This window comes from Carassius carassius, chromosome 47 (genome assembly GCF_963082965.1).
Source record: "Carassius carassius chromosome 47, fCarCar2.1, whole genome shotgun sequence".
NCBI classification, from domain to species: Eukaryota; Metazoa; Chordata; class Actinopteri; order Cypriniformes; family Cyprinidae; genus Carassius; species Carassius carassius.
Window position 1 is genome coordinate 16731559 of NC_081801.1, and position 27792 is coordinate 16759350.

Here is a 27792-nt window from a genome sequence, read left to right on the forward strand (position 1 = left end):
TATTTATTTATTTTATTTTTTTCATGTAGGGATGGTTGGTACCCAGTTTTACCCTTAGGCGCTGCCTCTCCTGCAGGGTAAAGTAGATGTAGAATGTTTTGGATTGGAAACTTAAATTTTGACCTCTTTTTTTAAATAAAGGGTATGTTTAAATTAAATATCAGAAACAAAGGACACTCAAAAGGTGATATGGTTAGAGTTTTATAACTGGTTCCTTATAAATACAATTACTGTAAACTAGTTGATTTTGATTCAGGTTTTGTGGAAAGAAATACAGTATAAATGATAGGTGAAAAAAATAAATATGAAATATTCATAGATAAATGAAAATGTAAGTGAACAAATAAAAGGAATAAGGAAAATAAATTATATGAACAATAATAATATGAACATTCATGTTGATAAAAGTCTTTATTTAAATAAATTACAAAATGTACACTGACATTTGAATATTTGGGGTAAAAAAAATAATATCTTTGAATAAAGTCTTATGCCCATTGAGACTGTAATTATTTGGTGAAAAATAAAGTAAAAGAGTAAAATTGTGAAATATTATTAAAATTTAAAATAAATTTATTAAAAAATTTTAATTTACTCCTGTGATGGCAAAGATTAATTTTCAGCAGCCATTACTGAAATCTCCAGTGTTACACAATCCTTCAGAAATTATTCTAATATACTGACTTGGTGTTTTAAAAAAAAGAAATCTCATCACATTTGTAAAAAGTTGTGCTTCTTAATTTTCTTCGTAAAATCAATGAAATATTTTTTTTCCATGATTATTTGATGAATGGAAAGTTAATTTCTTTCTTAAAAAAGTGCACAAATAGGTTGAAGGAGTCTCTACTTTTGTCAAGTCTAGCAAGGCAGTGCTAGACATGTTTTTGGTCAGGTTCTTAAAGCCTGTATGCAGCATTTGCGGTTGATTGTAGACTGAGTTTTGTGGACCTAAAAATGTATTATAGTCTAAATTGTAACATGAAAAAGAATTTGTAATTTAATATTCAACTCATATCAACTTATGCTAACATCTGTTGTTTCTCTGTAGTGTCAGTAATGCATTTTAATTAAGCTTAAGTAAGTTATGACTTGTTCATCATAACTTGCTGCACAAACAAGTGATCAGTGTGTTCAGAGAATTAGCATCATCAAAACAATAGCTCATAGTGTCAGAGAGGACTATCAACAACTATGCCTGAAAAAATACAATAAAGTGCATTGCATTATTGGTAAGTGCAAGTACTGGGGTGCAGTGGTGGCTTGCTAAGTAGAACTGTTGCCTCACAGCAAGAAGGTCCTGAGTTTGAGTCTCAGTTGAGCCAGGAGGCCTTTATTTGTGAAGTTTGCACACTATGAAAATAATAAGGTACAAAATCTTTTGCTGGGGTTGTACCTAAAGGGTCCATATTGGCTTGAGGGTGAGTAAATAATGGGGTAATTTTTGGGTGAACGATCCCTTTAAAGGTACATATAAGACCCTAAAACGTACAAAAGTGTACCTTCTGAAATGTTTATGCCCCAATGACAGCTTTGTATCTGTGCACATGCACTCTCAGTGTTAGTGTGGATTTCCTCCACATCAATAGATTGATGGATCTACAAAAAAGAGCTAAATGAGTACTTACTTTAAAGACATATAAGTTTACTTACTGTGTCCCAAAGCAGCTTGTCACTCCAGATTAATCAGGATAGTACACTTTTTTTTTTTGATGGAGATGGGAGTTTGGTCTCGTATCCTTTTTTGGTGCACTTCAAGTACTATGGATTATTCAGAATGTCTCTCTTCTATTCAGATGCACTCCAGAAAACTTTCCAATAATTATGTCCTGAAAAAAATAGGCTGGGAATAGGCCTACATTTTATTTCTTGGATGAGTATTGACTACTGCAATTCTTGGTGCAAACTGATGCCTGTATCTAACAAGCAGATCCAGGTGAGGTTTAGGATGTTTTTTCCACTGCCTCTCTTGCCATTGGCTAGCCTTCTGAGAATGGCCTTTTATGGTGTGTGTTTAACTTTACAGTATCAGGTCTCCATTGTGTCCTCTTCTACAGAGAGCACCACCTGTTCTGTAATCTCCTCCGCAGCCTAGCAGGCACTACACACACCTGCCTTACTGAATTCTCAGCAGGTTGCTTACACACAAATGCACAGTTACTCTCCTGTACACATTTTCATCTCTGGGGCTTTTTTGTTGGCCTGATTCGTTGTCCAGCATTCAGTCGCTTTCAGTATTTCTCTCTCTTTCTCCTTTCATAAGTCAGGAGATGTAGAAGCAGCTTGGCAGTGCTCAGGGAAGCACAGTCCCACTGGTCCCTCTCCGTTCCCTCCTTTTTTATGAGGGGACGGCACAACTTGGTGCCAGTGTCCAGGCTTGTGTTCCACAGCTAAGTGAAATCTAAAGAGCGAGGACATCCACTTTATGAGCAGAAATCTGGACTGGGAGTGAGGTCCCCAGGGGCATACAACAGAAGAAACAGAAAGTGCCTCTTTTACTCTCTGACATACTCCTTGAGGATGAACGGAGTGGGTTTCTATGGCTCCTTCAATTAGAGTTTCAGAATGTAACATTACTGCTCCTGTAATGATGTCTGAGTGTGCAAATAAGGTTTTGAAGATGTAGTTGAAGGATATAGGTTATTGCCTGAGCGTAGTTCAAAAAAAACTTTACTTGGATAGTTTTTTTGAAAGCTAGAGATAGCAATTATATTGTCTGACATCTCTTGAGTGGTCTGAATTAAAATGGATCATGTTGTTCCAAACCTGTCTGACTTACAGTACCTGTACTTTCTTCTGCAGAACACAAAAGAAGATATTTTAACCCAGGCTCATTGGAAAAATGTGTCTGTGGCGACATTTTTGCAAAACACTATGTTGCTCCTTGCATGTTTTGGGGTGATTTGAAATTAAAATGTTCAGTAGAACCCTGTTCGGTTTTATTCAAAACAGAAGAACATGAATCTGATGACATTTTTTATGTTGGTTGTTGTTTGCATCGCAGTAGTGCAGTAATTAAATTTCTGGTGAGTGCCACTATAAATGCTCTATGTCATTTGAAAAAAACATACCACCTACACTAAACAAAAGAAAACGTGAGATAATATTTTATTGTGATCTGTGTTCACGGGACTTTAACCAGAGCACACATGTACAAGGTGAGCTACAGTATACCTAGTAAGTTTACTACATCAGGAAAGCCATACATAAGGAGCTGACCAACATCACAATGTATTAATATACGAATCATGGACTATGGTGAAAGTGTTTTGAGGTAAAAGTGTTTCACGTAACAGTATTGTGCAATGAACCACACACACACACAAATCTCACGTCACGTCTGTTCATTTCTGCTGGAACTTGCAGTGAATTGGTACATTTATGGTGTAGGTATTTTTGTACGTGGAGGTATGTTTTTATGTATTTTATTTTATTTATGTATAATGTAGGTAGAGGTATGGTTTTTCAATGAGCATATGTTAAGATATTTTAAATAATGCTTGAATTGTTTCTGTCTATAAAATGAAAGTCAACCTTTTTTATGTCGTATTTGTGTTCGTAAATGATAGGAACTATATGGGGTGAGTAAATAATGAAGATTTTCAGTTTGGTTTAGTTTTCTGCACTCAATGCTCTCTTTGTTGCACATAATACAATTCATAGGCACTCGCAACCTCAAACTCTCCCAAGTGCGTCAAATTTGGAAAATTATTGAGCTTTCATTGCTGCTCTGGACCCGTGCACAAAGCAGTTTAATTGTTTTAAAAAAACAAGAATGAGAGATCTATTTGCATTCAGCAAAAAATGAAATAAAAATGGGCACATAGAGAATAATAACAGCATTTTATTAGCTTGGATGGCACAAAGGCTTGCAAAAGTCTACAGCACCTGGCAGCTTGCAAATTTGGTTCAGGCGCGTGGTTTACACAAACAACGCTGGCGTAATTGCTTTCTGCTCACTGTCATCACAAAAGAACTGTAACACACGGCAAATATTGCTGCTCTGAATGAAAAACTATAAGATGTTGCTTGAAAATGTCTCCCCTGGAACACAACCTATTGGTCTATTGTGTTCCTCTCTCATTTATATCATCAGTTCTAGATGTCCCAGTTCTTAAACCTAGAGCTTGTGTGTACGAGTGTGTGCTTTGTATGTGCACAGCACCCTGTTCCTTTATATCTGCTCTTTTCTAAAACATTACTGATAATTGCATTTTGACTTCATTATGGGACAACCAGTAAGAGTCCAAATTGGATCTGTTTATCTGACGCCCGGTAGTGTGGAAAGATTCCATTTAGGGAAAAAATTAGGTTTTCTAAGAGCCATTTTTTTATAGGGGAGTGGTTCCCAGCATGGGAGCTTTGACATGGCAGGGGTGGACAAAAAGGGGAAATTACTTCACGTAAACGGGCCAAGCAGAAACAAACGAATCTTGGGAAGGAACGAAATGAAAAGAATGCAGTTCACAGTAAAAGAAAAGACTCAAGGCAGATAATGTGAATTTAAACAGAGACTGGTGCACCTTTGGGAAAGACACTTTTAACAAACCAGTCGCTGCAACCACAGTGACTTTCCCTTTATCTCTTTTTCTTTCCTCTGCGTCTTTATCATCTCTTTCGTTTATGGAAGGTAATAGATGCTTTAAAAGGCTGTTCTTTGCAGTATAGCCATTGATGCCATTTTGACAGAAACTGCTCCTGGAATGTGAATGTGTTTGAGACTCATACGAGGCGAGAGGAGACGAGAGGATGTTGCCACAAAATAGGCCCCACTGCCAGGATCAGAAGCATGAGGAGAAGCCTTGGCATCCCTGCGGAGAGACGTAGTGTGTGTGGAGAGATGGCAGGCAGAGAAGGGAAGAAAAGGCTTCACCTTTATTAGTGTGATGATCTTTTCATCAGAGGCCAAAACAGCAAAAAGATAAGACCATCAGATGTAGCTTCTTTGTACAAATGAATGATGAACTTTAGGTGTAGATTTAAAGTGTTCCTGTAGCTCAATTGGTAGAGCATTGGTTGGGGGTTCGATTCCCTGGGAACACATGATATGTAAAAATTTATAGCTTAAATCCACTGTACGTTGCTTTGGATAAAAGCGTCTGCTAAATGCATAAATGTTTAATTATTTTTTTTTATTTTTTTCATTCCAAACCTAAATAAATGCTGTTTTGATATATAACTTCATATAACAGTGATGACAGTGGAGTCCAAAACAACACTGAACAACATTGAAGTTCATTGTGTAGACAATGAAGCATTTTTAGTGGTAAATAAATTATGACAGAATTTTCAGTTTTGTGCGAGCTATCCTTTTCAATCTCTGGAAAAGTCTTTAGACATTCTAAGTTACCTGGCACAGATATTGTATTTTTTGGTACCATTTATAATAGGCCAGCATGGGAAAACCCATTCATATAATTGCACAGCAGTGTTGTTCCCGCGGGGGGTGGCTGGGATAATCAGTCTGAAAAAAAAAAAAAAATGCACTTCATAAGGTCTTTTGCAAGTATTAGTGTTTTTCATGTACTTTAAGTACTGATGCTACAATGGCGCTAGTCACTGCACTGCCATCTACTGACATGGATGAGCACGATCATCTCTGAGTTTTATGTAAAGTTACACTGATAGTAATGAGTCTTGGAGAGCATTCTTCACAATAATTAACTCCATTACCTGTCCAACAAAAAAAAGAAGCAACTAGGGCATCACTACTCAGGATTTTCTCCATCACCAAATCTTATCACCTTGTGTATGCCATACAGATGTTTATGTCATACTCTCTTCTGGCTTCAGACCTTTTCTGCTTCTTCAGCTATACCGGTACTGATTCTCCTGTTGTATTCATGGTGAAGTGCTATAATAATTTTTTCCCATTGTCTTATGTTTGCTCTTCACATCACCAAGCCCTATGCAAATAGAATTACCTCTATACACCTTTGTCTAAAAAAATAAATAAAATAAAATAAAACAAATTTGATGCCACTAACACTAACACTAACACTCAAATGTGATGTTTTTGATCATGTACCTTGCAGGACTCCAGGAAATTTTGTAAAGCCAGCCAATCAAATTTGAGCTGGTGATTTCATTTCATTTTGTGTGCTAACATATCATGCATTTAGTGTACTGTCTGTGGGAGGCTATTTGTATTTGTGTGAATAGCCAATGCAGCATCATAATGAAACACTTTAATTTTATTATACTTTACCAAGAGCTAACTGAGGTCAAAAATTGTTTGTCATATCTTCTGTTTCTACGTTTCAGGCTTGGACAGACAGCCGGTTATTAGAGAGTGTGTATTGGGGCAAAATGATCTTCCTTAGCATTCTGGTCAGCTCAGAACACCTGAGTGGCTCATTAGAGTACTTAATGTTCTGGTTCCACTCTCTGCGTTTGAGCTCAGGAAGATTCTACCCACTCCGCATTAGATCTGCCTTTGACATTTCTGCACAACTTGAGTACAATATTGCTCTGCAGTTCATAAATCGCGGACAGAATGAAGCAGGGTATGGATTTAAAACCAACATTTCAGCCAAATGCTAATACTTTTTGCATAGTGTGGGGTAATTTTGCTCATCTACCACCCTTGGTAAGACATGTTACTGACATTTGACAAGAAATCATGTTGCATAGATGCAAATATGTGCCTGAAAAAAAATATTACTATTATATACATATATATATATTTTTATTTTTTATTATAAAATAATAAAATAATTAATATGTGTTAATGAATATTTAATAATAATAAATAATTGTTATTAAAATGATTTATTATTGTTATTATTATTATTATTATTACATACATACAGTAGATACACATTCCACGGATTGTTGATTTTAGATAAATTTAGGTCAACTAAAACTAGAGCTAATTTTTCCTTCATTTTTTTCCTCTCCTTGAGACAAAGTCTGACAGACTAACTCAAAGCAAAGTTGCATTGATGTTTGCATGGGCTTGTTATGCATTTGGGTAGGATAATATTGAAGAGTGAGACTAGATTCACCATGCTGATTGACACAAATATGGTTGTAACTTTAGTAACTCTTCATCTGTCGTGTGCTGATACCCACGATGGAGGTAAATGTTTTGAAATAACATTATAAAGGTCCACCAGGAACTCCATTTTGGCATGGAGGAACCTCCAGCTGTCATTACACAGAAATGTGAATTGCATTTAGACATCAATAAAAGATGAGGATGATAGTCAGTGATGTCATTCATAGCCGGTAATGTAATTTTAAACTGATGTCAATCCTTTTAAAATAATTAGTTTGTGAGGGTAAGTTTCACATTTGTCTTACTCTTGGGCCAAGGTCTGACAGTTTATTTGTTTAGTTTGTATGTACAGTGCCTTGCAAAAGTATTCATACCCCTTCTCTTTTTTTCCGCATTTAATGTTGCTGCCTTAAACTGCTTTAAATAAATTTTTTCCCCTCATCAAACTGCACTCCATATGCCATAGCAAAAAAAAAAAGCAAAAAAAAAAAAAAAGGTTTTTAACATCTTTGCAAAGAAAATAAAATAAAAAACTAAAATGATTCCATTGCCTAAGTATTCATACCCTTATCTGGGACAGTTGAAATTTAGCTCAGGAGCATTCATATTGCTTCAAGTGAAGTTAACATGTGGCAAATTCAATTGAATGGGCATGATTTGGAAAGGCACAATAAAATGTCTAACAGCTGATAAGGCATATCGGAGCAAAAACCAAGCTCTGAGGTTAAAAGAACTGCCTGTACAGCTCAGAAATAGGTTTGTGTCATGCCACACATTGGGGGAAACGTTCAGAAATTTTTTTTGGCTTCATCGAAGGGTCACAGAAGCATGTAATATCTGTTACCCTTCATGGAAGAAGTTTGAAACAACCAGGACTCTTCCTAAAGCTGGCCTTCTGGACAAACTGACCAACTGATGGAGAAGGGCTTTGGTTAGTGTGGTGACCAAGAGCCTAAACGTCACTCTAGTTGAGCTCCATGATCATATTTGGAGATAGGAGAAATCTACAGAAGGACAAACATCACTCCAACACTCCACCGATCTGGGCTTATATGGTCGTGTGGCCAAACTCAATCTTCTCCTCAGTTAAGAAACATGAAAACACACTTGGGATTTACAAAAAAGCACCTAAAGGACCCTCAGACTCTGAGACACAAGATTCTCTGATGAACCTCAATTCTAAGCATCATGTTTGAAGGAAACCAGCTCTGCTCATCACCTGCAGAGTGGCATCCCAAAAGTAAATTGTGCTGGTAGCAGCCTAATGCTGTGGGGCTGTGTTTCAATGGCAGGGACTGAGGGACTCATCAGAGTAGAAGGAATGCTCTGTGCAACAAAATATAGAGATAGCCTTAATGAAAACCCAGTCCAGAGCATTCAGAAGCTCAAAATGGGTAGAAGGTTGACCTTCCAACAGGAGAATGACCCTAAACACACAGCAAGAGTAGCTTATAGACAACTCTGCTGATGTAAAGGTTGTCGCATCATACCCAAAAAGACTTGTGGCTGATAAGGTTCTTCAGCTAAATATTTAGTTAAGCATATGAATACTTATTCAATGTACTTATGTCAGGGTTTTTTTTTTTTTTTTTTTTAATAAATTTACAAAGTTGTGTAAATTCTGTTTTTGCTTTGTCATTATAGTGAATGGAGTGTAGATTGGTGTGGGAAAAGGTAATTTAAAGCAGTTTAACATAAGGCTGCTTCATAACAAAATGTGACAAAAAAAAAAACGAAGGGGTATGAATACTTTCGCAAAGCACTGTATGAAATGATGTATCAGTATGAAAAGTTTTCTGAGCAAATTTGCTAATTGAAGTTAGATATTTATGTGTAGATTTTTTGAGAGTGTATAAAGATGTTTCTGTCCATAGCTATCAGTTGAAACTAACTTTCTCTCCCCCTAATGGAGACTCATGAGTTTGGAGAGCCATACACTTAGTGAAACAGAACCACCAATGTAACTAAGTATTTCTGAGCTGTCTTTCTCTGTGTGTGTGTTTCATCAATATCGTTTCCCTTGTTAGCAAGACAGAGTTAGTTTCATGTAGCTATAAAAACTGCAAAATACCCTTGTTGTCCTCTATACGTGACAATATTGCAGCCATTTGAGCAAGTATTCACCCACCATGCTAAATTTTCCATTTGTTAAGATTGACATGGTGGGCATACCTCTAAAACAGTACACAAAATGTATGTCACCAACCGTTCAAGACAAGGGTTTTCTTAGAGGAGCTTCATGCCATAGCAGTGCCGACACATCTTCCACTATTTTTTACGTGGGTTTGTGGCGATTGCATACACAAAGTTGAGCTTGCCCTACTCTCTTGCTCTTTTAAATCTACAGTGCGCAGTCTCTTCTAGAATCTCATTCTCGTCCATTGTTCCTCTCTTCCTCCATCTCTCTCTTTCTCTTGTTTGTCAGAGTGCTGGAGCAGCAGTACTTGCGTTGTCTCTGGGCGGTTGGCTTCTTTGTGAGTGTTGGCAGCAAGGCCCGTGGTGGGGTAATGAGGACGGATGCCCGCGCGTGGGAAGAGCCGGCTGCTTTGTAGTGTGTCACCACACAATGCGAAGGTTCTTGGAAACGTCTAGGCATGGCACCGCAACACACACACACAAAATCCCCACGCCAAAGGAATTTCAGTTTTAGGCGAGACAGTTTGTCTCTGAATTAAGCTCTAATGAGATCACTTCTTGTGTTTGCAGCCGGTGTCTCTAAAAGGGAGGTTTTGCCTTCAAACTTGTCTTGGAGGAAAGTGACACCACCTGGCAGTACTAGAGGTTATGCATTGGTAATGTTTTGTGCTCTTTAATAATGTCTAACTCACACGTAATGTATTATCATAATATCCAGTGACATGACTGAATCCATAACATTAAGAGCGCAAAGCTGACAAGCCCACAGCGAGGGCACTGTGACATCCTGGAAATGCCTGGGAACATCCCAGTGAAATTGATTCTGCTGTCACAATGTGACAGCAAACAGAGCTTTTGGTTTTATTACTCTTGATTCATTCAAGTGAGTTTAAAACAGAAGTTAATAAGGAAGACTGCATTTACATGATTGTTGTTAATAAGAATCAGATCCGATCAACTTAAGATTATTACCTCAACTGACCCAACCTATTCATCCAGTTTCTGTTCCAACTGCCATCGATGTTTGTTTCTGAACTACGCGAGGCAAGACAAGTTCCCATTTTTAGGTTGGTCTGAGTGGTCAAACAGCACTCATCAATGTTAAAATGATTAGGATGCCAGTCAAATTTAAGAAGCTGGGCTTTACCGTTCACAGAACCCAAACATAAATTCCAGTCATACACTTTGGTTTTAACAGTAAAAGAGTCTGAGGTAAGAAGCAAGTAGTTAAATGTTTAATATCTGACAACCGATGTACAACAAAAATGTAAAAAAAAAACAGTGATGCATGCCACTTGCTTTTTTTAGACAAATTTCGCTGTTTTGATATTGTATTTAAAAATATAGGCTATAATTTCACTGAATTAATAACTGAATGTGACGAGACAAGAAACATTAACAGAATCATTCGACATATTAAGCATTCATTGAATGTGGGTATATTTTAAACATGCACACGTCAGGTTAGACGCCATATTGAATATAAAATGGATAAAACCGAGGCTGCGGGTGATAGACTTGCAGCCTTTTCAGTGGCATGCACTATATACATGTCCTAGATCACATAATTTTCACAACTTACAACTTCAAAAATTGCATAATGGAGTTTTTGTTTTTACTACAGGAAATACTTTTTTTTAATGCATTTTTTCAAACTAGTTCATTTTACTCACCCTTATGTTGTTCCAAAACTATCCCTTTATGAGGGATGGAATAAAAGTTCAGATAGTTTTAAATATAGTAGAATAAACTACAATATGCAACAGGTAATATATTGTATATATCCATTAGTATTTATATATTAAATCGCTTAAGCCGGATTGTAAAATCTCGATTGTAAAATCTTAATTTGCCCGCTAAGGCTTGGCCAATAATGACATTTTCAGAAAGACATTTAGCCTACATGCTTAGACCTTACTTGAAGGCAGCAGGAATGTCAAATATGAATCTTTCAGAACCTGATTAATGAATAACGATCTCTGGAAATGGTGTCAGTGATTAAATATCGATATAACACCACCGCGTATCCGATGCGATCAGTTTTGGTTTCTGAGGCGCATGTCTCGACACCGAAGCGCTGAAGGCGAGTGCATATTTTGGGAGGAGAATTGCCGTGAGGGACGCGCAGGAGGAGCCCTGATTCAAAACAAGCTCAAGTGACTGTTATACACTATGAGCTCACCCCACCAATCGTTCATTCGTCCGCGCAGCGTCTCCGTGAACCGCCCGCTGTGGCGCATCCCTCCAAGTACCGCTCTTTTTCAGCAACTCACACACCTAACAGTCCGTCCGCCGCCTTACTGACAAACACAAAGACAATACAGCACATGAATTCAAAATTCGCGCCGTTGAGGGAAAAGCGCTCGTGCCCTGCAGAACTCTTGCGACGGCATGACTGAGTGAGAGTGAGAGAGAGGACGCTGTGCTAGCAGTATGAAGAAAAGGAAAGGTAAGAGATTCTCATGTGACAAGAGCCTCTGATTTTGTCAGTGTCAGCTCCATTCACGGCTTACTGACACAGAGAGTTTGACTTTTAGCGACGTTTTCTTCTTTTCCTGAGGAGTGATGAATGGAGACGCATTTGCCGAAAAGGATGCTCGCGCGAGCCTTAAAATAATGCATTCGGACTCTATGCTGGGATGGCATAATTTTTGGTTTCGTAATAATTATGCTGAGGTAACTCATGTAGACATAAACATGGGTAGCACAGTTTGAAATGGGCTATTCACGCAAGCGTCTGGGACTCATAACGGATATGTATTAATCTTCACGACAGCGTAAACATCTCAGTGAATTATTTAGTAGTTATTTTATGAGGGCGCATATGTAGGCCTACACGACTGAATTAGACAACAAAATCCTCTTTAGCTCTCCAAGAAATGTCTCCAATTAAATATAACTCATAATCAAATTACAGTTCACCTTAACTAAGCATTAGTGTCGCGAGAATAATCGCTGCCTCTACAGTTAGTTGTCAGTGTATTTCTATTCAGACAGAAATTGTTCATCTGTTAAATGCAATTATTGTTGTCTGATCAGTCTGAGATGTATGATAGGGATAATTTATATTTGTCAAATTTTGATTATGTCAGGAGACACACCTATAGGCTAAGTAAAGTTTGACTTGTGGCATCCTGATTGCAATCAAAGTTTGCATCTGTGATACTGTAATTATCAGGATATCTCGGGCAGCTTAGTAATTGACATTTTTGGAGCTTTTTTTTTACTGTTTTAGTTTTGTTTATCAAAATTAAACATGCCATTGGCTGCACCAGCTAAACATTTGTGCCTTAGATCTTGTGCTGCCATATTTCATGATGAAAAAGTCATAGAGTCATTACCTCTGTGGATCCTCATTTTCCTTCCTCTCTTCCCTGGCCTACATTTCAACATCCAGGCTTAGAGACAAGGGAACACTCCCTCTCCCATCACTGTTGTCCAGCAGCCTCAGTCTTCCAGGGATACACTCATCTCTCTCATCCCTGACTCACTTGCTCCTCCACATGCTTTGAGTATCATCACTGGTGCTGTCGAAGAGGAAGTGCGTGAGAAATGGTGCCCATTTTCCACACACACACTCCTCCAGCCTAATGGCCTGTGTCTCAAAGGCCCACTCCATCATTACTAATGGACAGGAGTTTAGTCCGTCTGCCGTGGTTTCTCCTTTGTACAAGTTTTAGTTTTGGTTCTCGATGAGAAATTTGAATGAAACTATTGTATGATTGGAAAGCCATTGGTGTCAGCTGCATCTGAACTTGCTGTTTTGATGTATCCAGTATAGCTATAACCAGATGCTGTCCAGAAATGCTATTTGAATAAGTAGGTCATATGGAATTAGTGTTTGCTGTTAAATCCCCAGTCTTTTCTTCATGTTAATTACAGCTACAGTATGTGATTTTTCTGTTTCAGTCTCTGTTGAATATATGGAGCTTTACATGCAGAATAAAGACGGATGGTTTTGTAGCACTTATCATTGTTATGCTAATGTACAGCGTTCTAACCATCATTTTAATTAAGCATCTTATAGAGCAAGATTTTTTTTATAATTTATTTTTTTTTATCTGGAAAGTAAAACATGACTCATTACAATATTACTATTTATAAAGCCATTTTCATTTAGACTTCAATGCACACTGTTTTTTTTTTTTTTTTTTGTTAATACTTCACTGTTCCCCAAATAGAAATAGAACATGTTTTGCTGTGTTTAAATTCTTGATTCTGTTGTGCATTTGTACATTGCGTTGTTTTTTTCATCAACTGACCCATCACTAAGCCTGCATTTAAAAATGTTACTGACAGTCATGCCTTAGTAACTGTTTCCATCCGCCATTTTCTCGAAATGGCTTTTTCTCTTTTCTCATGTAATTTATGGAGCATCTGTGCATTTGGCTTGTTTTAATGGCTTGTTTTGTTGCCAGGTCACTTCTAATAGTGCAACATGGTACCCAGAGAGGATATTATTATTTTTTTTCTTTAAATAAATCTTCAGAGGTTCATGCTGTGGATTAAACTATTTATGATATTAGAAAAAGCAAAACAACTACACTATTAAAAATAAAGGTACTTCACGATGCCATAGAAGAACCTTTTTGTCTAAATGGTTCCATAAAGAACCTTTCACATCTGAAAAAGGTTCTTTGTGGCGAGAGAAGGTTCTTCAGATTATAAAAAGGTAAGAAAGAGGAACTTTCACATAGCATATTTAGGTTATAATAACATAAAAAAAAATAAAATTCAGGTTTTGATTTTCAAAGATTTATTATATATATATATATATATATATATATATAAAATCCCCAAAATGCAATACATCCATTTAATCTATATGAAAGTTATTTTTCATACTGAAACTGATGAAAATACACAACATAGTACTGTAAGTTGATCCACATATGACAGCCTCTGAACTTGGTCAATACTAATGTTATATACAGGCACTGGACTAAAAACGGGTCTCCTTGTTAATGCTATAAATTGATTACATGAACAAGAACATGAACAACAATATCACATTAGACCACAGAAATTCCAAAATGACATTTCCTTTACATTCAACATCCAAAAGTGCATTCATCTTTGCCATGTTACATTTATTTAGTTGACTAGTGCTATGTGCTGTATTCACAAAAACATAAATTGCATTAATAAAAAAACTAAGAGTGACAAGCTACGCAATATCGTGTTTATAATCGAATGTGATTCACCTAATGAACACGATATAGTGTAGCTTGTCACTGATCTACGGCTCTGTGTAGTAAATGCATCTGATTAATTTCCATCTGAACTGTTAACTGATAAGATGTGCATGGCAATCACATGTGATTTATCGTGCAGCCCTTGTTTGTTGATCACAAAGTACAGAGTAAAAGAGGAAAATTAGGATGCCGTGTGTATTCAAAGCACCGCCAGTACTGTCTAGAGTGCGCAGAATGGTGCACTGTGATTGGTTGTTACTTTTTAAAGTCTGTGGAATGGTGCACTGTGATTGATTGTGCATATATATCGCATTCTGCAAAAAAGGGAGACTGGCGTTTGTCACGTTTTGGAAAAAAAGGAGAAAACATGACCTAATAACTCTGTGAATAACGCATTTTGTGTAAAATTTAAAATTTACTTTTCAATACCGACCAGATACACTGATTTTTATATATATATAAATTATTTTCAGGTTGTTAAAAAGATTTTTGGAGAAAGTACTATTTGTGAAATTTACTAGCAATGTCTGAATGAAAATAGTTTTTCATTTTGATCAATTTCAAGTTAAATTAATGTTACTAATTTTATTTCATTTTATTGTGTTGATTGTAACTGAAGAGTCGCAGTAGTGACAGCACATTAGAAATGTTAGGAACAGAGATGTTTTCGCTTTTAATTGCTTTTAAATGAAGCTTTTTTATTTGACTGTAAGAAGTGTTTACCTTGATTCTGATCTCCATGTTTCTGTGCAATTTAACAATTTATTTCAAAGAAACATGGCAGATAAAAATACTTTGAAGTACTCGATTCTTTCAAGCCCAAAAAAGCTAATCCATTTTATCCACTTTGTGAACACATTTCCTGAAAGTCACACTCTCCAGTTCATTCAGATCATTCATAGGATATTCTACAAACATTTTCTGAGTTAGCAGCAGTAACTAAAGTGGCCAGATCTAAATAAAATACATAATGTGCTCCAGAAAAGCATGCTTTGAAAATCAAAGCCATTTTTGCTTTGTAACTTTCTGTTTGATTGCTTTTTCTTTTTAAGTGCATGTGTATGTTATAATAGCTCCCTAACTGTACAGGAGTTGCATCACTCCCAGCACTGATAATCTATTGGGGAGCTGTGCTGAACAACAGCCACTTCTCTTCTCCTCAGGGTCTGATGATGCAAAGCATTGCCGAGTTTGCCTCAGTGCAGCGTTCCTCAAGGCACTCAAGGCTTTGTCCGCCTCACGTGTCATCTGTCACAGCCCCACTTTGTCCAGTCTGATACAGGGCCGACCACCCTGCCCACTACCTCTCCTCACTAATGACCCAAGACAGCTGTTCCCTTGGGCCCTTCTCATCGCCTCTGGACACTGGCACTCACTGCTGTCACATGTGTCAGCTCTGACTGACATCTGCCTCCCAGCTCTCGAACAACCCTCATCTCCATTAGATTAGGCACAGTTTATTTCAATAATTCATCACTTAGACAGCTCTTGTTTCTCCAGTCTTAGCAGCAGAAGTTTAGGAATTGTCCATTAAGTGTGTGAGTCTCTGTCGCTAATGCTTGTCTGTGATATTAACATAATATGTTCCAAATGACAATATTCTGTGTTTTTAGAGACAAATATTAATAAAGATGTTGCTGATAGTCTCATCCTGCAAAGCCGCCGATTCATAAACTCATTACCGCTGAGACCTGCTGTGCAGAACTCTGGGCAATATGTTGTGTCTGTGACCAAATCTAGTGCACTAACTTCAAAGGCTTCAGTTAAATTTAGTAATCCCTATTTATGGATTAGAAGTACCTAACCGTCTGCGATGCTGAGAAAATAAACTGCTCAAGAGATAAAAACAACGAATCCTTGTTAACCTATGAGACAATGTGAGAGTGTAGACTAATAAATCGCATTTTGTTATGCCAGTGATTCAGACAGACAGACAGAAAAAAGTATGAAAATGGTGCGAGCTGATTGGAACGTGCCAAGTGTTGTCATGCAGAAAGGCGCATTCTCATTGGATAAAACTCATCCCTCTTTGATCCCTGGCAAGGCTGCAGAGTTCTTAAGATTTGAGACATGGGAAGGCACATTTGTGGGAGGATGTTCTATGGAGGAGAGGGGAGGAAGCTTTAGAGAAAGAAGGAAAAACAGAGGACAGGGTGAAAAAAGTAGGGCACTTTTGTTCTGTTCACGACACCTTTTAAGAATATTGTCTGTTTGTTGTAGCAGACGTCAAAGGCAGCTGCAGTCAGTGGGTTGGTTCAGTGAGTAATTCATGCCCTCGTAGAAGAGCCAAAAGCTGATGACAGAAGAGAAGTCCTAAGTGCTGCTTTGTGTTATATGAGAGCAGACTCAGCAGTCCACAAGCAGACTCTCTTTTATGATAAGCCCATCCAGATTGAATGATAGGTACTGATATTACCATGTATTTTAATACAGTAGCTTGCTAATTTAATCAGAGAAACATACTTAAAAGCTTCGCTTAGACTACAAGAAAGAAGCCTGCTTCAGAGCATCTAGTAATTGGAATTTTAAAAGCATTTTAGTACTTTAACTACAGGGATGCACAATATATCGGCACCTGTTTTGGTTACTGTTTGGTTGTTTTTGGCATTTCGGGATTTTTTAATCCATAAGTATTGGCTGATATTGTTATTTTTACATTTAGATGACCTTTAGCGTCATCTAACACTCACTTAAAGTTAATCTAAAACAGTGCTGCTAATTTAATTAAACTTATTACAAATGCAATCTTTAGCAAAGCTGAAAATGAGTATTAATTTTTCATATTATTCATTATAATGTTGAAGTGCCTAAATTCACTTGTAGCACATACAATTACAGATTTTTGTTTTTTGTATTTAATGTTTTTATTTATACACTATAATATAGCATTTTAAAATTGGTAATAACATTATAGCTACATCCACTACACAGCCAGCTCCTCCAGTCATTTTAGAATGGATTTCAAAGACTATAAATTATTAAAGTGAGAACATCTAGTGACAAATACAGACTATACCAGCCAGACAGTGAAGGATGATTCACTGAATAATTGTTTTATATGATTGACTTAGACTATAAATCAGCCATAGTATTACACATACCATGCAATTTGATAATGTTTATCACATGCATTTACAGTAATATATGTACTTTGCCAGAGGAGTATGCCCCCCAATGCCCCCCACTCTGTTTTTTTTTTTTTTTTTTTTTCACAATCTCCTTTGACTTTATCTATGTGGCCATTAGGGAATGGTTTTCTGATTTGAAGCACTATGTATTGCACTATACAAATGAACTTGATTTGGCTCATTGTTTTTCAAGTTTGTGACTAGTCTTGCCGAGAGATGAAAACAGAATATAGACGCTAAGCCCCAGATGCTTGAAATCTGATTGATCTGCCTTCAGGTGAGCACCTCAAATAAACTGAAGAGCAACAATGAACAACAGCCATAAAAAATAAAAAAAATAAAAAATTTGAGAGAGGAAATAGTAAAAGAGGAGTATGTAGTAAGAGGGAGCTAAATCAAAATCAAAGTGAGTTTCCCCAAACACTATCTCAAATAAATGCAGCCTTGGAGAGCATAATAGACTGAGTCTTGAAATGTGCTCAATGTTGGCAGCTCTAGGTTGTGAAACAGAGCCATAATGTCATATTTTGTGTGCATTTTCCCCAAAATAGCGAGCCCATCCCATGCTGCAAACTTCCCCCAGGGGCTTTAAAGAGAAAGGGTCAAATCTCAGTGACACCAGTGTCATATCACATTATCGCCAACTATCGCATCCTGTTAGAGTTTATTAGATCTCATAAGAAGCAAAGAACTGTTGAAGATGTGGCCCTGGTGGGTGATGCATGAGCAGCGACATATTGCACAGTGTTAATGTGAATATATATATACAGGCGACCTGAGTTTGAATCCAGCTTCTGCCTATAATTTCCAGTTTGTTTTTTACTTTTATCACTGAAATGAAAGCAAAGAACAGAAAGAGTTAGAAATGCACCAATTGCAATTTTCTTGGCCAATTCCAAGTGTGACCTGCCGATACAGATTTTTGCCGTTTTCTATTTTCTTTGTAATTTTTCTTTATAATTGACAGCATATACAAACAAAAAAGATTCTGGAAAGATTCAGAAATAACAATTAACTGAAAATGAGTTGCTGTATATAACAAAACAGATGTAATTTATAAATGGTGATTTTCCCCCATTACTTTATTAAATGTGTCATCTTTCACATCAAATTCTTGCATTGTTTCAGTAAATTCAGTTAGAATAATAAGAAACTGTAGAGTTGTTACCATTCAAATGAATTTTTTTTTTTTACATACAAAAATAAGACATTTTGGGGGAAATGCAATTCTATTTTTAAATATGAAACCCAACCACCAGTAGTTGACGGCACATTTTAATGAGTCATTTAGTCAGTCATTCATTCAACTGATTCATTCAAACGGCTGATTCATTCAGAAACAAGGCAAGTGTCTGTCTTTATGAATGGGTTACTGCCTGATTGACACACATTCATTCAAAAACGTGGATTGGAACTGTGAATGTTGCTTTGATTGAACTATTTTCGTTTGCGAAATTGAGCAAAAATCTGTCAAATTGTGTATAAAAAGCAAGTCACTTAATTCTATCTTCTCATCTACTATTGTATAAAATCAGTGTCACATTGCAATCGTGTTGTTATTCAGGAAAACATTTTGGTTGTGTATTGTTGCTTACCAAAATCATACATTATAATATATTTTTTTTCTTTTTCTAACGCAGTATGTCTCTTTAACTTTCTGCGAGTTACATTGTGTGTACTATTGCACTCATTTGTTTTGATTTCTGCATGAGTCTTTCTCTCATACTCAGACAGGCTGTGCGAGCCTCACCTGGCACAACATAAATACATCACCAGTTTACACTGAATGCAATAAAATCACAAACATTCTCTCCCAAAAATTTTTGGTGTCCAAATTTCAGTGCTTCACTGGTTATTTTTGTTATTGATGTTTTAATCAGGCTTCTTGTACAGTATGTTTGGCCATTAGATTATTTAGGGACTTGAAGGATTTGATGGGAGTGCTGTTTGACTGTTATTGATAAGGGCCTTTTATGGATGTGTATTGGTCATTGAAATCTCCAGGTGTTTCGCAATGCCAAGGTTACCATACAGATGAGCCATTTCAACAGCATTTTCTATGGTATTGTTCAAGGCTGAGTGAGATTTATTACACAGAAAACAGACACTTGGGCAGTCAAGAGCTCTACTGCATCCCACAAAACTGAAATGGAGTATCACTGTAAGCAAACAGACTGAGAGAAAGACGGAGAAACACAGATGGGCCAAGACAGACGGTGAGATAAAAAGGTAACTCCCACACCTGTTTTTTTTTACCAAACTATAAAAGAAAAGAGAAATCCTCACATACACCTTCACAGCTCTTGATATTTTCCTGCATGTGTTTGGCATTCCATTTTTCCCCAGATATTCTTCAAGTTTAACAACTTCATAATTACCCCCACACACAACTTCACAAAGCGATCCAGGAGGCTAAAGCACCGCACTGCTTTGAACTTATTGCTTACAGGTGTTATCAAGGGAACGTACTGCGGCCCACTCCATTTCTCTCCGATTTATCTGCAAACCATAGGTGCCCAGTCACCATGGGAACTACTGCACTTCTAAAGAAGTTACCCCAAAATAATTCAGTCCAGCTGAAAACACAGCCGACTGGTTCTCCAGCTGACCAGTGTGTGCTTGCTAGCACTGACATTCAGATAGTCAATCTTAGAGATTTTGAGAGGACCCACAGCGTGTTTTCTGAAGTTCAATGCTTATAGTTTTGAAATGGTGCTCAATCACTGGCCAAAATTGCTCTCCATCATTCCTATTTGCTTCTTCCACCTACATTTCCACTTGCTTTTTATAGCTCTCCTATATAAAAAATTTGAAATAAGATCTGATTTGCCTAGACAGCAATGAGAAATAAAGACTTTTGCTTCAGTCTTTTGCTCATATTTTTCACCTAAGAAAAATACCCTATTAGGGATATACACAATTAAAATTTTTGGGTGAACTATTTAAAAAAACAAAAGATGGTCCACCAAAACAATACTGTATGTGTTGTAATGGTGGTACATAATCTTTTTTTTCCATTCTCACCCGTTTCTATAGGGCTCGGCAACAAAGTATTTAACACATATAAAACCATAAACTTGCAGTGCAAATCAAACTTAAGATCTATTTACACTTATCCAAGCTTCAAATTAAACATGATATTAAGGAGCGGTCACAAGACTAATACCAAACTCCTGTCCTTCTTCTTCTAATAAAAAAATATTCACTGTTGCTAATACATGCATAGTCATGTGATGCAGTATAATTATTCAAAATATGCATATATATATATATATATATATATATATATATATATATATATATATATATATATATACAATTTTTGTGAGATGAATTTGTTTTACATATTCTGATAAGAAGGAATACTTTAACACCAATATAATAATAATAATAATAATAACTATATGCAACCAATAAACTTCGGAGCTCTGTTTTAGTATGTTATTCCTGTGTTCTGAGCCTCATGGCATGTTTAGGTGCAATCTGAAGAATTATTTTCTGTCTTTGAAATCTGATATATATTACAGAAAATAAAATGTCCCTTTTAGTATTCGTTTAATCCAAATAATTTAGAAATTTATCAAGATAAAAGTTAGTTGCAGCAAAATTCCCTTTAAAGCACCACTGCTACAATAATAATAATAAATTATAATAAATAAATAAATACAAAATAAAGCTAAATATTCTGTCTCTATAGTCATTTCACAGTTGTCTCTTCTAGAGTTTCATAAGAGATCTAAAATGTAGAATTTTTATCAAGACACCATCAAGTCTACAATCAAACATCTGAAATTCCAATAGCTCTACAAATTTACACATTATTTTTTTCTATGGAACACAATGAAACAGTAACCTCTGATGATTGCTTTTCCTTTTCCTCAATAACTCAGATCCTATTCCATAACTCCATTTCATTATAGAGTTATTTGTGTTTCTTTCTATGAGCTGCAATTAATATTGGTAAGCAAAATGGCATTACTGAGGTCAATTAATCCGACCAATTTAATCACAACAACGTGTTTCATCATGTTAGAGTTTATCTGAGTAGAATATTGTAGTTATTTTGGGAGTTCGAAGGCTTTGATTGTGTTCTGCGAGAAAATCTTGGCAGTGACATTTGTTTTGTTTGGCTCGGATGATGCATGACTTATGATTCCCCCATTTTGTGCGGGTGACGCTCAATGTCTCCCCCCCTCTATGCTCACAGCCCTCCTTTGCCTTTGTTTGTTGTGTTGGAAACTGATATGATAAATCTCCGCAAATGTCACTGACCAAACCATTGTGAACGCAGATGCAGCAGATCAAGAGGGAAGATGAGAGAGAGAGCGTAACAGAGGAAAGGGATGAGAAGAAAGAGAGAGGAAAAATGGAGAATGAGTGATAGGGCTTGAAAGAGGGATTGTGCAGGAGTTCCACTGTTTGCTTGAGTGGATCAGTCCTGAAACAGAGCTAACCGCTGCACTCCAGCCTGAAGAGCTGCCAGCTCACACTCGCAGAGGACAGTCGCCTGTGTGTGGGAGTGTGTGGTTTGCAGTTCTTGTTTGTGTGTGCGTTGTGTGTGTCTCCTGGCCTGCCACAGGTGTCTGCTCTGTGTACACGGCAGACAAAGGAGAAAGGGCGAGTGTGGTGTGAGTGATAAATTGCGCTTGTTAGGGGGTGATTTGTCACTCTTTTTCCCACAGTCTGACTGCGTCCTCTCCCGTCTTTCCACCTTTGATGGTGGACAATAAAGTGATTTTCTTTTTCTCATTCACTCATCTAAAAAACTAAAAAGGATGTGAAATCATAATCACAGGGTGACTAGCTGTGTGTGCGCACATATTTGTCTGTACAAATGATTTTTCACAGAAATGAGTTACTTCTTTACTTAGGTCAATGATATGACACTCATTTGTTTTTGTTTTGTGTCTTTTCTGCATCTGTTCAATTAGAAATACATAAAACAATTCCATTTATATGCACAGTTGCTTGAATATACCTCTTCTAGGATTCTATGATAATATAATAGAATATATTTTAATAACATTATATCATATCTTCATTAAAATTCCTTTGATATTTATGTGGGCATAAAGTAAAAAATGTCAGGTTGATTTAACTGTTCTGATATTAGGTAACATTTTAATAAATTTATGCACAAAGTAATTTAGGAATTATTCGAATTACTTTAAAATATTTAAGTAGATAAAAAAGATTAAAAAAAAAAAAAAAATATATATATATATATATATATATATATATATATATATATATATATATATATATATATATATATATATATATATATATTATGAAGAAAAAAGCCTTATTGCAACAATGGAATTCCTGAAAAGAAAACATTATTTTGTAGTTTGACTTAATTGCTTATTATTATTTCTTAAAAAATATTTTATTTTTATTAAGCCAGGGTTTCCAAAATACGGGTTTGTAGTTGATGAAAAGTTAATAAATTAACTATGTAAAATCAAAATGAATAACTTCACAATAAAAATAATTAAACTAAAAAACGTAATAAAAAAGATTCAATATTTTATTTGTTTACCTGTATGTCGTGTGACCATTAACTGTAATCAAAGGACCATGAACATGTGAATGTGTTGTTAATTATTAAAATAAAAACTTAAATTCTTACAGAATACTTCAAAAAACATTTTAGGCTAATCCCTGAAATTAGAATTTTAGGAATCCCTGTATTAAATTACTGTTTGAGGTGTTTTACGCAGGTGTAAGAAAGAGCGCTTGTTCATAATTATTAGTGAATCAGAGCCATTACATCTGGGGTGTGTGTGTGTGTGTTTTATGTCCACAGTAGGGCTGGATGGTATCGTAGACACAGACAGAGGAATTGATTAAATTAGTCACTGTAGACATGACATGGAGAGCCCTGATGACACAGTTCCACTCCGCACAGCAGTTCTTTTGACTGTTGGCTGCACACGAGTGCGGGTGGCATGGGGTGGTAAAATGTCCAGAATATATCAGCTGGCCTTGCTCCCAATCACAAACCCAGCATGTGCTTGATGGGTTGATCGTGTATCTGAATCCCTTTCTGCTTGTGTCATCACCACCATCAGCCAAACGAAGAGAAAAACACTGCAGCTCGATGTTGTATGCATTGAAGATTCATAATATATACACAATGACTTCAATGGCAATATAAAATGAACCAACATCTTGAATTTTGTTTTGATTTGATAGTTTTTAGTGCTTTTTATTTGGTCATTAAGCTTGAATGGTGTCATTAGTCTAGTTTCACAGTCTGTCTAGGTAAGATGGAAATTAATATCATCTCAGCTTTAAACGTCACTAGTGAAAACAGTGTTAGCTTCATCATTAGCAAATATTTACTGGATCCCTGTGTAAAAAAAAATATATAATATAATATATATATATATATATATATATATATATATATATATATATATATATATATATATATATATATATATATATATATATATATATATATATATATATATATATAATTTTTTTTCCCTAAACATTGCTGCTGTGTGATATTAAATCATTATGCTGGTGCACATAACTGAAATTTAATTATTGAATATATTTAAATTATTACATATTATTTATTTTGTTTAGAACTTTTATTTAGTACAAAGAATGCTCAGTTTTACTTTCTAAACATAATTCTTAAATGCCACTACATTGGCTACAGTGCTTGTTTGGTTAAAATAAAGCTCCCATTGACTGAAAAAAATGTATAAAAACTCTTTAAGCTGTTACATAAAGAATACATTAATATTGAGGAATATTTCAAAATACTGAATATTGTTTTTCGCCATATCATGGATACCTACTGCATATAGAGAGTATATTATATATCTATTTGTACATAGCCTATTCATTAATTTAAAAGCCACATCAAAGCTGACCTCCTTTCAGACCACGGCTTTTAGAGTTGAAGGTCTTTTAGAGCATCTCAAAGCTTCACATTTCTCTCTTTTGAATGTGGTATTTATTATACAAGCTTCTCAATGCTCCATTTCTGAGATTTGATCTATGTTTTCTTTAGTTTGCCTGTTTGCCTGACTCATGTCGCAAGTTTACTTGATGGGGTTACTTGAAACAGATGTGGAAGAAAGTGACTTTGGTGACATAGTTCAGAAACATAGTGTATAGCCAACTGTTAAAATAAGTGCTTTTGGGTTTATGCTACAGCTGATTTTATAATCAAGAAATTATAAAAATTGCATTTTGTTACTGAATTTGCACTAATTGTCTTATTCAAAAGTTTCTTAATATCAAGTATCAGTGACTGTAACATCCTGCAGCAATTGATAAACGGAACTGTTACAAAAGTCTGCAAGTATAGGTAACCAAGAGTATCTACATTTTTTAACAGCATCAGTTGTGTAAATTTAATTATTTGTCTTGTGGAATATAAATGCTAAACATCTAAGATGAGTGAGGAGAATTTACAAGCAGCCGTGAATTGAATAAAATGTTTGTGATTCACTTTAGTTTGTTGGAATTTCATCAGTTAGCAACGGTTTCACTCCATAAAGTAACACACTATTCGCACTGTGTGTGTGTGTGTGTGTGTGTGTGTGTGTGTGTGTGTGTGTGTCCTTCAGGTCGCCCCCTCCCTCCCACGCCTTCATCCAGTCTGCTCCCCCCAGCCCCTCCTCCCCCTTCCGCCCCCCTGCATCAGGCCGCCACCTCCATCAGGGAGTGTCAAATGCCCCTTTTGGACAGTGGCTCATCCCATGCAATACTGGACCCCCCTCCCGACGACGAGTTCTCCCCCAACTCCTACCTGCTCCGTGCACAACCCCCCACCACCGGTAAGAGTGTCTCACTGCACTGCCGCATTCTCCATCATAACCAGCACCCTTCTGTTATCACTCTCAGCCCCTCCCTCCACCGACACTGACCCATCCTACATATGAATCCTGTCCCATTGCCATAACCCAGATTTTAGAAATAAGGTGTAAATTAGATTAGGGTGATCATTAGAATGTTCTTTAAAGACTACCTACAATAATTATTTATCATTTTGAAATATTCTTAAAAATATTTTGAAAAACATTTCCCCATCAAAATCAAATGATCAATCATGGTCAGCTTAACAGGGAGATTTATTTAAAACATTATAGGTTAAATTTTTCACGAATCTGAACTGTGCACAAAAATGATTCAGGTTTGATCCCCACCTGGTGCTGATCAATGACCTGAGCATTACTAAAATCACAGTGTTCTCTCAGTGTTCAGCTTCAGATTTCTCCAGGGGTTTGCGAAGTGTTACATCACTCAAGTGTAATTCAGAGTTCAAAGTGAAGTGTGGTAACGTCAGGGGCGTAGATTACGCGGGGGACGCAGGGGACGTGGTCCCCCCCCCCCCCCCCCCCCCCACTTTCAATATAAGGGAAATTCGTCCCCCGCACTTTTTCGGTCAAGTGTGTTCGCATAGAGGTTTTCAAGAGCTAATGTGAATAAATTATGATTCAAACTCAAAGAGACAGGACCGTCTGCGCATGAAATTATATTTTATTCGGACCCAGAAGGCGAGATGAACATCACTGAGCGCTAAACTCTCCTGCAGTGTGTGTTTCATTCACAGTCGAAGCCTGAGGGCGCTCTCGCGCAGAAATTCATACCAGGAAACTCCTAATATGGACAAAAGCGTCCAGCTATGCTGTATGAAAACAGTTGTTTTCACAGAAAACAGACAATTTTGGAAACACGAACACATTAAACATACGATTGTGACAATGTGGTTTTTCAAGTCATCTCCAACAGGTGATAAATAAAGTATATGTACAATGCAGTGCTATTACAGTATAGAAACTATTCTGCCTTGTTATGTGAAAAAAAGTGTTTGTAGTGTATAAACAAATCATTATTATTTGTTATTGTCCAGCAGTTATAGATTTCTAAGCCAATTAAAAGCTAGAAATTATAGAAAAATGTAAGTTGCCTATACACTACCAATCAAACGTTTTTGAACAGTAAGCTTGTTAATGTTTTTTAAAGAAGTCTCTTCTGTTCACCAAGCCTGCATTTATTTGATCCAAAGTACACCAAAAAATCTAATTTTTAAATATTTTTACTAGCCTATTTAAAATAACTGATTTCTATTTGAATATATTTCAAAATGTAATTTATTGAGATTTCAAAGCTGAATTTTTAACATCATTACTCCATTCACACGATCCTTCAGAAATAATTCCGATATTCTGATTTGCTGCTCAAAAAAAAAAAAAAAAAAAAAAAACACATTATGATAATGTTGAAAACAGCGGAGTAGATTTTTTTCAGGTTTCTTTGATGAATAGAAAGTTTAGAAGAACAGCATTTATATGAAATAGAAATCTTTTGTAAAATGACGTCTCTATCATTACTTTTGATCCATTTAAAGGATCCTTGCTAAATAAAAGTATTAATTTCCATATTTTTTTTCTCCAAAAAATAAAAATTATACTGACTCTAAGCTTTTGAATGATATAGTGTATAATGTTGCAAAAGCTTTTTATTTCAAATAAATGCTGATCTTTGGATCCTTCTTTTCATCAAAGAATACTGAAAAAATTGACTAATATGTTTTAAATATTGATAATAAGCAAATCAGCGTATTAGAATGATTTCTGAAGGATGAGACACTGAAGACTGGAGTAATGATGCTGAAAATACAGCTTGGATCATAGGAATAAATTACATTTTAAAATATATTCAAATAGAAAACAGTTATTTTAAATAGTAAAAATATTTCATAATATTACTGCTTTTGCTGTATTCTGGATCAAATAAATGCAGGCTTGGTGAGCAGAAGACACTTCTTTAAAAACATAAAAAATCTTACTGTTATAAAACTGTTGACTGGTATATTGTAATGGCAGCAAAATGGATATATATATATATATATATATATATATATATATATATATTTGTAATTTCTGTCCCCCTCACTTCTGAAAAGATGGCTACGCCCCTGGGTAACATACATTTCCTGTATTATCATGCAACAAGCAATTTCATATTATTTTCACTTTCGAATTAGACACATTACATGCACTGATTTTGGTAGCTGGAAAAATGGCATCCAGTGTTTATTTACATTTGCTTTAATTTATATAATAAGAGACCAGTGTATTGTATATATTATCTAAATGCTATATATATATATCTGTGTTTATAAATTGGAAGCTATGTGGCAACCCAACACAGTATCAAAATTGTTGATTGAAAAAAAATAGAATAAGTATATTTCTGTAAACAAAATGATGATTTTTTTTTGTTTGTTTAAACCATTTTAGAAGTAATTTTTTTTGTAATTCTATCTGTAATTTCAAAATGTTTCTTTCATTTGAAGGTTTTT

At 35.9% G+C, this 27792-nt stretch overlaps 1 protein-coding gene across 1 annotated transcript in view; it reads left to right on the forward strand.

Annotated features, from left to right (window-relative positions):
• LOC132130318 (teneurin-2-like) overlaps positions 1 to 27792 on the forward strand; it is a 199820-nt gene that overhangs the window by 64370 nt on the left and 107658 nt on the right. The window contains exon 2 of the mRNA XM_059542002.1: positions 25052 to 25261. Within this exon, the coding sequence (XP_059397985.1) occupies positions 25052 to 25261 (210 nt within the window). The remainder of the gene's footprint in view (positions 1 to 25051; positions 25262 to 27792) is intronic.